Source organism: Medicago sativa, chromosome 2, assembly GCF_051527215.1.
Source record: "Medicago sativa cultivar Bolivia chromosome 2, Bolivia_mono, whole genome shotgun sequence".
NCBI lineage: Eukaryota > Viridiplantae > Streptophyta > Magnoliopsida > Fabales > Fabaceae > Medicago > Medicago sativa.
The window spans coordinates 32,419,623-32,431,090 of NC_140750.1; the positions used below are offsets into that span (position 1 = coordinate 32,419,623).

Sequence of the window (11,468 nt, forward strand, 5' to 3'; positions counted from 1 at the left end):
GCATCTTTCCCTCAAAAAAAAAAAAAAAAAAAAAAAAAAACATGAGTTTCTTCTTATTTTTTACCACCCTATAATATATGCGTAGTCTAAAAATGTGACTTACAGGTCGAATTTTTTCACTATTTTTTCTATACATGTTTAGCACGTTAAAATATAGCTTTACACAAAAAATTAAATTTTTTCAACCAGGGACAAATTAATTATGAATTTTTTATTCCCCCGTAATTCTGAATTTCTTAAACAATTTATAATCAATTTGTATCTCGTTTAAAAACTACAAAATTTCATTGTGAAGGTTCTTATCATGTTCTAGTCATTCCTACAAAATTAAGGAATTAAATTTGACCTGTGAGTATACGCTTACTCGGAACAAAATTTCAATTTTGCACGTTTTGGTTGAAAAATCAAAATAAATTTAAACGACTTCGAAATGCTATGATACTTTACAGATCATTTTTATGTATTTTTATAGATATCTCTGCAAATAATGAGCTCAAAATTTGATTTATAGATCGAGATTTCCGTTGTTTTGTTTTTTGAGTTTTTGACACTTTAAAAATTCATAGTTAATTTGTCATTTGTCGAAAATTTATAATTTTTTTGTGTAAAGTCATATTTTATTGTTTTTAACACGCATCTAAGAAATCATGAAAAAATTCAATCTCTTGGTTGTTTTTTGGACTTCAGAGTCAAAATGTGTTATTTAATTACAAGGTCGATTTTCAGACTTCACGTATATTACAGGGTCAATTTCACTAATTAACCCTATTTTAAATTGTACTTTTGTTGACCTAATGAGGAACCTCTTGATTTATGACTGTTTATATATTATGTCACATGTGAATTTGTGATAAAATTTGTGTCCGAGCTCTATAAAATTTCTGGCTCCGCCACTGCTCTAATAAACGAACCTTTTGGTTTTAATTCAAGTACCAAAACTAGTAAAAATATCCAACTTCAGATTTCCAATAGAAAATATACATCCGTACACACTTTTTGTTTGCCAAAGTGGTTGACATAAAAATCATAACAAATTGGTGACCATGATCTTATTTAGGTTGAAGATTTAGGCTTATCCACGAGTAAGTTAATAGAACCTAAAGAATACAGAGATTAGAAGAAGAAGACAAGAGATTAATAAGTTTTGTCAAAAAATAAAAGAGATTAATAAGCAAATATTAGAAAAAGGTCCTAATAGCAAGATGGTTAAGGTGGAACACCTGAAACTTGCATTACTTTGAAATCTTCAATGGAAATGGAATAATATAATCATGGATCTGATGATGGTTCATGGTTCTCTTTGTTAATTCATGATGATGGTGGTTGCTAAATGAATTGTTTCCTATATGAATCATTTGAAGCACAAAGAGAATCACAATTGAGAGCTATTGGACAATCATTCGGCTACATTTCAAGTTTGACAACAATGGCGTATTCATAACGACTAAAAAATTCAGTTCTCATGATCATGACTACATTTGGCGTATTCATTTAAGTTTTGGTAGAAGTCTCGGTAACATGGATCAACCATCATCAAAGAGTTATGTCCCTTATACCACATGAATCAACTTGAATTTCGTAAAAAAATCTTATATTTGGTTTTGATGCCTAGGCATTCCACAATGCTTCTTCAACAAATCTTATATATCACTTATGTATGAGTAAGTATAGGTTCTGCATGATTATAAAACAATAAAATTGGTCCATACCCAAGAAAAATGTCTTTGACAATGAGGAAGGTGAGATGGGAATGTCCGCCGACAGGTTGGTATAAATTGAATATTGATGCAGCGGGGCCAAATGAGGAAAGAATCTGGGGAATTTCGGCGCTAATCGGAGATGAAAATGGCGTTGTTATGGCTGCTAGTTGCTGTCAAAAACTTGTTCATAGTGATTCAGATCAAACTGAAGCTTTGGCATTAAAGGAGGGCTTAAAATTTATAACGGATATGCTTTTCTTGAACCTAATTGTGCAATCAGATTCTCTTAATTAGAGACCAATTGCAAGTCAGCAACAAAATCACTCTTATTTAAGTGTCATAGTTGAGGATTGTGTCAATTTATTTTCTAGCTTTCATAGTTTGCAATATTCTCATATATATTAGGCGTGTTGTTAATCAAGCTGCACACTATTTAGCAAAATTGTTATATCCAACTCTGATTTTGTTTGAATTGAGGAAACTCCTATCTATATTTTTGTCGACGCTTTCGATTTGATGTCAAACTTTACTTAAAAAGAAAAAAGAAAAATGTGCTTTTGAATTGATACCATGCAAGTGAATCAATCAGTCATCCATAACATTTTCAAACGTAATCAATAAACATATGCCATAAATAGTCAAAGATAATTTCTTAACTATTCATATACAACATCTATTACTAAATTTGTCTATCCCCTATGCTTCTTATTTGATAAATGTTCATGTCATTCACACATGTATCATCATATAAATATAACAATACTGTTTTCATGATAAATGTATTTTTTCGATGCAAGAAAAATTAAAATAAAGGAAAAATTCCAAAAATCGGATTACAAAAAGAGAGAGAATAAAAACCAAATTAAAGAGTTTCTTATTTTTCTATTCGTGATCGCTTAGATCACTCATCAAGAGGATTGAGCACTTGTCCGATAAAGAGGATTGTTCCCGTCAAATCTTCTCTAATTAGAAACAAGAAGGGGTGGTTAACTTCAAAGTTTAGTGGCGGAGAAAATGAACAACCCTTGCTCAACCTTGCAGCACTAGCTGCAGCAACTTCCGTACCTTCTTCATTTACTCTGATGAAAGACTTGTGAAATATGTGAGAAACAAAAAGGCTTTGACTCGCAAGAGAGTCCGCCATTTTTGTCAAACCTCCTGGAAAGAATGGTAAAACCACTCCTAACTCCTTTAGGGTATCACTAGTTTCAAGCCCGAATGAAACATTGAATCTTGGAATTTTAAATTCACCTACTTTCACTTGTTTCAATTGATCATAAAGACTAAGCTTTTCGTGAAGTAATTCATATTTGGAAGTCATCTTCTCGATTAAAGCTGACAGTCCATCTTTTGCGTTTGGCAAAAAAATATACATAGAGAATTGACGCGTATCTTGACCTTTTTTATAAGGAAGACGAAGAACTTTTGAACCGTCATATGCTTCAATAAACTGCATCTTCTTGCTTACCATGAAAGGAACCTTGACTGAGCTTCCATTCGAAAGATGAAAATCACAGTTTTCTGTTTTTGAATGGTCGAACTTCTCATTCCATGCTCCTATAAAGTACAATGCATTACTAAAGATGATGCTGGCTGATCTATCAACTGGTCCTCGAGGAAGAAGTTCTTTAATAAGGCCAAGTGTCTCTTTTTCTGACCATAAATTCACTTTTTTTGTCACTTCAACAACCTTTAAAACCACATCAAATACAATAATCAGCTATGCAAATATGTTGCTAAATTAGTCGGATGCTTGAAAACTGTTAGAAGAGGAAAGTTGTATTCGTCAATTATTTTCATAGAAGTTGATTGATGCTCTAAAATCATTTTAGGTGAATAGTCTTATGCTAAAGGATTAACGTTTATTTCTCTTTAGTACTATAAAATTTGAAGAACATCTGAATAAAAAAGAATCGTTACATACTTGGAATTTCTTTGATTGTTTTAGAATTTGTATTTACCGAAGTCATGAAGCTACACTATCAAAATATAAACCAATTCATACCTCCAAATATATAATACAACTTTCAATTCAAATAAAAGGAAAACAAATAAATGCAATGCAAAACATTGTAACTATGAACCTATCTTTAGGCTACTTGGTCTTTAGAAGTATTGGTATATTATCATATAGCCAAAATATTTTAGGGTTTGCATCGAATAGTGGTTTTTTTTTTTTCCGATAACTAAATCAACTTATTAAAATACATCCTGGAACTAAGTAAATCAAATCACATAGAAGGCACCAGAGGATAGCACCAACGAAGTTATTTCATTGATTAACAGGAAGGAAAAAAAAATGAGATATGCACACCTTGGTTAGAAAATCAAGTGAAGCCGGCGTTGCTTTGTAATTATCACGTACTATTTGTTTGAAGGAAGGTTGAAGAGAAAGGGTTTGTTCAACCCATACACCATCGACAAAAGAGAGGCGAGGGCCACCACCATGAGCAACGTCCTTGAGTAGGACGGAATGGAGATAAGAGGCGAAGGAGTTGAGATGATTGGAGGATTTAAACCGGAGGAAGTCGACAAGTTGTTGTTGTGTGGGACCTTCAGAACCAGCAGCGATAAGGCTGAGCACAATTTGGAGTGATAGTGGCGAAAACACGACGTTCTTGTCCAATTGTTTCAACAAGAGATGTCTGGCGATGTCGAGGGAAACCTTTGTTTGGTTAGTGATTGATTCTTGGAGAGCCATTGTTCTTCGGATTTTTTAACCGATGACTAAGGCTCGAATTCTTGAAACACTAGCTAAAAGACTATTACTCTTTGTTTTGTTTGCAATTCCTTCTGCTTTATATAGAGGCGTTTCCTTGTGCTTCAAGATATATAAGATAATATTGAACCCTTATTTTCTATTGCAATCTGTTATGTTAAATAAATAAAAAATCTTGCGTTTTTTCTTTGTTAACCAAATCTTGCGGATATATTGTTAAAAATAAATCTATGCTTCAAATCTAATATTAACTTTTTATTAAAACAAAATCAACCCAAATATTGATTTCGTTAAAATTTAAATAGATCAAATATTGATTTCACAAGTTCATTGACTAATTATAGGTAAAGATAATAGGTATAGATAATAGATATTTTGCATTTTCATTAAACTTATTTTTATTTTATTTTGATTAAAATTATAGGTATAGATGATAGATATTTTGCATTTTAAAATTGTAACAAACTATACTTATCTTTTTCAATGATACCAATAATATAAAAAAGGAAAAAACTTAGGTACAATTTCTTAGGTGCTTTTCGTATGGTTCTTAACTAAATTCATCATGATTTCCTTAAATCCATAATGTTCTCAAAGTTTGTTATATCCAAAAAAAGATGTAGTTTTAGTTAAGAACCATACGAAAAGCACATAGAGAATTGTACCTAAGTTTTATCCTATAAAAAATATAACAAAAATAATATAAATTTTTATCTTTTTGAATGATACCAATAAAATAGCATTTTTATAGTCAAATTTGTTTAAGGGTATAATTGAAAAGAGAAAAAGTCACACTAAAATTGTCTATTTTCTTTATATATACCAATGGTGTATCTGCTCTTTTTATTGTGTTAACACATGTAGATTTCAAATAATTTTTTTAGTAAATTTAGATTTTAATTAAAATTATATTATAGATATTTGTGACTTATTGAAACAAATCATGCTTTTGTCTTTCAGTTACACAATATAATATAAACTCTTATCATTTTCATTGAACCAACAATATACTCTCTCTGTTCATTTTTAAGTGTCGTTTTAGAATATTAACGCTAAAATAGTGAAATGTATTATTACACATTTTCTTTCTATTATACCGTCATTTTAATCCACCAATATATTCCTATTTTTTTGCACACACTTTCACTTTCTAATAATTTTAATATATCTTTCTCTGGTAACAAACATGTGTTAGTTACTATCTTTTTCTCCAACAAATTCGTTTTTTTTTTTGCACACTCTTTCTCATAACAAACAAATGTCAATTTTCTAAATATTGTTCTTCTATCTTGTCAAACGAATGTTCAACTATTTCTCCCTCTTCACCTCTTATCAGTCGTTCCAATGAGTCTTCCACTCTTTCTTCCTTTTGAACATTCATGGATCCTTTATTTTATTTCTCTCTCAGATCTGTTCTTTTACTTTGCACTTGAAATTTTTAACAATTATTACTCGTCTTGTTTATAGAATTTTAACTATTCATGAAACCATTATTATAGGTAACAAAATTTTATTTAATTTTTAAGATAACAAGAAACAAACTTTGTTTTAAAAAAAACAAACAAACTTTAGTTTTCCAAATATATAACATTAATTAGTTTTATTGAAAAAGATAAGAGTAATTGACAAAGGGTATAATTGACAACCATACCCTCAAAATACCAAAACGACAGTTAAATAGAAACGAAAAATTCACACAAGAACGACTCTTAAAAAAGAACAGAGGGTATGTTTTTATCTTTACTAATTTGTCTTTAGTTACCATGGGTAACTAATTCTTTTTAGGTTTGAGTTCTAAGATGAACCTCTATTTATTTTTATTGGATATTTATTTAATTTAATGTCGTTTATATTTTATTTATCTTTTGTTTGTTATTAAGTTTAATTAGGAATTTAGTTTATTTTGTAGTAGCGCAGCCCTAGATTAGATACATAGGTTATGACAGGGCCTAATATTGATATTACTATCCTGATCCTTATATCTTGATATTTATATCTTGATACTAATATATATCTGTCTAGGAAGTAATTATTTATAACTAGCAAAAGATACCGAAAGCAATTTGACCCTAGTAGTAAGTACTTAGGAGGTGACATTACTAATATTGAGTGTCTACTTGAAGGAAATAAGTCGTAGCATAGTAGAACCATTATATTAAACCCTTGGTAAGGTAGACGTTGATAGGGTTGTCCGTTTGTAGAACTACTAAGAGAGAGAGAGAGAGAGAGAGAGAGAGAGAGAGAGAGAGAGAGAGAGAGAGAGAGAGAGAGAGAGAGAGAGAGGTGTGGTTATGGTGCATAAGGAGATCCTTATGCACCGTGCATAATTGCTTTCTACACCCAACATAATTGCTTTCTACACCCCAAGTGAAAGTTTAATTCTAATAAGTCTTGCATAAGTCCATCTCATTAACACCTAGTCCAACAAAAACAATTTAACCTTTCTACACCCCGATTGCTTTCTAATTCTACCGCTGACAATATCAACAACCAGTTTCAATGACACAGGGCATAAAAATACATAATTGTTTGGCAGACTATTTGGCTTGTTTGTACTTTGAAATAGCTTATGCCTTATGATTTATTTAAGTTAATATATTTTGGCCTTTAATAGAAAAAAAATTAGTTTTGTTCTGTTACTTGTGAAGACCAATTGCTGCTTGTTCATACTACAAACGTCAGATTCGAACAAGCTTGTTTGGTTGTTTAATTGGAACTATCCTAAGGGTGAATACCAACCAATTTGAGCTTAATAAACAAACCGAACTCAGTGTTAAGTCCACCAATGTAAATGGAAATGCACTTAAAGTTGTATAAAAATATTCATGATCATCTAATTTATCTTATTGTTGTGGCTTATAATTTTTTAAATCTCTCACTCAATAAATAAATGAAAAACAAAATAGCACAGGTATTAAAACAAAATAAGCAAAACCATTTTGTTGTGGAAATGGTTTCAGCGAGTTGTACTCCAAAACCATTTTGTTGTGGAAATGGTTTCCAGAATCTTCAATCTCATCATCAACACCGTCGTTCATCATCATCACCGTCATCATCACTGTACCGGAATGCCAAAACCATTTTGCTGTGGAAATGGTTTCTACGAGTTGGACTCCAAAACCATTTTGCTGTGGAAATGGTTTATGTGAGTTGTACTCCAAAACCATTAGATGTACTTAATGGTTTTCTTTGATCGATCTCCTCTCTTCTCTCAACTTCGTCTTCTTAAAAAAAACTATTTCCAGAAACACAATTCAAACCCTCTCTCGTACCAAAAAACGGATCAAACTCATTCAAAAATTCTCAAGAACATTCAAACAATGTTCATGAGCAATTTTTCTAGAAAATCATAAACTCACATAACACCACAAAAATCATCGTTACAATCCACACAAGCACAAATCAAAACACACAAACTCAAATCGTTCATCAATTCAAAGCCGAATTTCGAATCTACGTTTTGCAAAATCGAACAGCAACAACATACTAACCAAAACCACAAATCGGCGTTCAAACCAGTTCAAATCTCCTTCCAAATCGTGAAGCATCGTAGATCCGAAACTCGAATCTCAACAACAACAAACCGTTTTCAGATAACAGAGAAAGAGGTAGACGATTCTCTTCGTATTTCCGATTTACGTCCTATCTTTTCCTTCCTTTCAAAATTTCAAAACTGATGTCGTAGATCTAGAGTGATTTGTAGCTTCTTTTCAAAAACTATTTGAAGATTTGAAACAGGGATGAGAAGAGGTTTCTAAAGATGTAAAAAGATTAAGTTTAAGATTCTGGCGCGGTGGTTCCGTCACCGGAAACTCAACTGTCGCCGGAATCTTCATGTTTATTAACCGGTTTTCTGGAAAAAAATTGAGAAAGATGAAGTTTGAGAGAAAGGAGAGGGTAGCATGTTTGTTAGAGAGAGATGAATGAGATGTTATGACCTCCTCCCTTCGCGTGCATGCTTAATGGGGTCCAGCAGATCTGGAACGTTAAACAAATCTGACGGTTGTGGTGTCCTTATGCATGGTGCATAAGGAAATCACTTATGCACCATAACTTCAGCCGAGAGAGAGAGAGAGAGAGAGAGAGAGAGAGAGAGAAAGTGTTATAAGTGTCTTAAGATTCATAGATGGGTAGACCTACAGGAACATTGGCTAGGCCCACACTAATAATTCTTACGAAGGTGGCAGAATCCTATATGATTAATAATCTTATACTATAGCGCGTGTATAACCTTAGTGTGACCATTATGCCTTTGAAAATCTTGGAAAGCCCATTTAAGTCTATGTTTTCAATTACCTTTGTGGTGGTAAGACCCCACACGTAAGGATCACCGTGTGACTAGCAGGTGTAACCAAACATTGGAGATAGTATATACCCCACACGTAAGGATCATCGTGTGATCAGCAGATACAGCTTGATGACCGATTAGGTTAGTAACGTCCCAACGGCCTCATCACTTGTATAGTCTACTTAAGATAAATGAACGTGACATTACTGTTATTTAATATTCAATAATATAAATATGGGGGATTCGAAAAATCCTAACCGCTGCTTACTTTTCTGCAACCAAAAACCGGTAACTTACTATGTTACATACAGATAAAAATTGCAAGACTCTAACCCTTTTCAATATTATTTTATATCGTCAACTTAAAAAAGGTAACACAAATTGTTTGGTCGAAACAAAAATCCCCGTGGATACAATACTTTGCTTATCACTTTATTACTTGGTAACGATTTGGTACAATTTTCTAATCCTCACATCACAAGCACATATGCCTAGCGCATGGCCTTAGGCACCTGGCGCATGAAGACTTGCGAAAAAAGTTACTTTTTGTGACTTTTTATCCCCTAGAAGACCATGTTTTTAGCCCAAGTCAGGTGGAAAATTTCCATACAAATACTGTCTTCCTCACTCATATTTCTCGTTCTGGAGCAGTTCAAGAGGAAGGTGATCCTAGGAGCCAAGGAGGAGCTCTATCTTCTCCTATCTTTTCTAGGCTATGTTTTTATCTTTTTGTATTTTGTCTTAGTTATCATGTGTAACTAGATATTTATAGGCTAGTATTCTAAGATGAACCTCTATTTGTTGTTGGATAATTATTTAATTTAATGCTTTTAGTAGTCTTATTTAGGTTTGAGTCTTCCTTTATATAACCAGAGAATGCATGAGCTTGATGAACAATCGGGATAAATAATACAGCTGGTCCAATAATCTTCAGCTACAATCTTCTATAAGCATATATAATGTTTCCTAAAATGTTTAGGATATATAATACAAATAACACGACATAGACAAATCGTCATAAACAGCTTCTAGAAACACACACCTCTTGTAGCACAAGCTACATGAATCATATCTTCAATCAAATCTTCAGTGATCTCACGCATAAACCAAATCTTCCACGATTGCGAAACAAAATACTTCACCTTAGACTAAGATGTCGTATTAACATGTTTAGGACATTTGTCCTACAACTTGCTAGAACATTTTGTTTTAACAAAATGCGGCCGACACAATATAAAAACCCAACAAAAAATTTATTTTGAACTATAAAAACCACATGTACAAATATATTCTCTGTTTTTCTATAATGTTAAAAGATTTTGGTTTTTACGTTAAAATTTATTTATAGAAATAAAAAAAAAATATGGTTGTCTTAAAATAACTGAAAACAATAATTTAAATTAAAAAATTTATTCTTGACGGGAAAATTTATACAATTTATTGTTTTCCTACAAATAACACAATAATATGATATGGCAAACTTGACCGAAATGTTTATCCTTTTTGAAAAATTTATTCAAACTATTACTTTTCTTTGGTACATTGTATCAAACTATTATTTTTTTGGGTACATTGATTCAAATTATTAAAAAAATTACTCTATTATATATATGTAAAAGAAACTGTTATATTTAACTTTTGTATATATAACTAATATTTGAAAAATAAAACTGTACATGCACATACTGAATTTTAAGTAATTGCAATATATCTTTAAAATATACCTTATATTTTTTTTGACCAAAAAATTAATTTACACTTAAACAGTTGTAATACATCTTTAAATCATCGAAACATTATTTTAACTAATATTATATAGATTTATTAAATTAATAACGAGAATACAGTTGTATGGCTTAGGCTTATTGGTTATTTGCATGTCTCTTAAAGCTCAACTTTAAAGGATAGATCCTACTTGTGACCGTATAACATGTGTAAGTTTAATGGTAACGACTTTGTAAACTCATGAGACAAAATTTAAATCTCACTTAAGATAGTTGTGAAAAATAATCTCTAGTGTTACCATTATTGACAATAATTTTTCTATCTCAAATTTATTTATTTATTAATAATAATAATAATAATATTATTATTATTATTATTATTATTATTATTATTATTATTATTATTATTATATATATATATATATATATATATATATATAGTGTCAAAAATTAAATTTTTTAATTAACTATTGAACAAATAAGAAATAGCAGACCTCTAAAAAAACAAAGTATCAATACTGCTCTAAAAAAACAGTCATTCGTAAACATATATTTTTCAAAGTATTTAATCTTAGGGGTATTAATGATCATATAACAAATGTCCGATCTGAGATTCAAACTACGTCTCTTAATATTACAAAGTCAATCTCTAACCTCTAAGCCAACACCTCTTAGAAGTACGTTCATCTCAAAATATCATATTTGAATCCTCCATGAGATAACAATTTTCATGTTGGGTCGGTCCGTACAAGACTTTGTTCAAACTTTAATTCAACATTCACGAATGAAAGGTGAGATTGATCCCCCTGATTAGTCGGTTCTTAAACCGAACAGCGAGTTTAAAAAAAATATATTATTATTATGAGTAAATTTATGAAATTAATACAATTACCTTTTTTATTGCATGACTTTTCCCTTAAGAGAGTCCTTCTAGAAATTCTAGAAGTATGAGTTGACCATATCTTGTAGAGGATTTAAAAATAATTTCGACCCCTCAATAGACGTGCCTCGGTTAACCTACAATGTAAACAAATATG

General features: G+C 31.1%; 1 protein-coding gene across 1 annotated transcript; it reads right to left on the reverse strand.

Moving 5' to 3' along the window:
• Nucleotides 1–2,376: 2,376 nt before the first annotated feature.
• On the reverse strand, nucleotides 2,377–4,401 carry LOC146946309 (serpin-ZX-like). Its single transcript, XM_085748885.1, has 2 exons — nucleotides 4,015–4,401; nucleotides 2,377–3,390 (listed from the first exon to the last, which is right to left on the reverse strand). Exons 1-2 carry the CDS (start codon nucleotides 4,399–4,401, stop codon nucleotides 2,602–2,604), a joined length of 1,176 nt encoding a protein of 391 aa, XP_085605011.1. The 3' UTR covers nucleotides 2,377–2,601.
• Between the last annotated feature and the right edge of the window lie 7,067 nt (nucleotides 4,402–11,468).

What these genes read in the sequence shown, in the direction of transcription:
- LOC146946309 (XM_085748885.1), bottom strand. Translation starts at nt 4,401, where the DNA reads ATGGCTCTCCAAGAATCAATCACTAACCAAACAAAGGTTTCCCTCGAC. An exon ending in CACTTGATTTTCTAACCAAG is followed by an intron (nt 3,391 to 4,014) that starts GTGTGCATATCT and finishes GTGGTTTTAAAG; the next exon opens with GTTGTTGAAGTGACAAAAAA.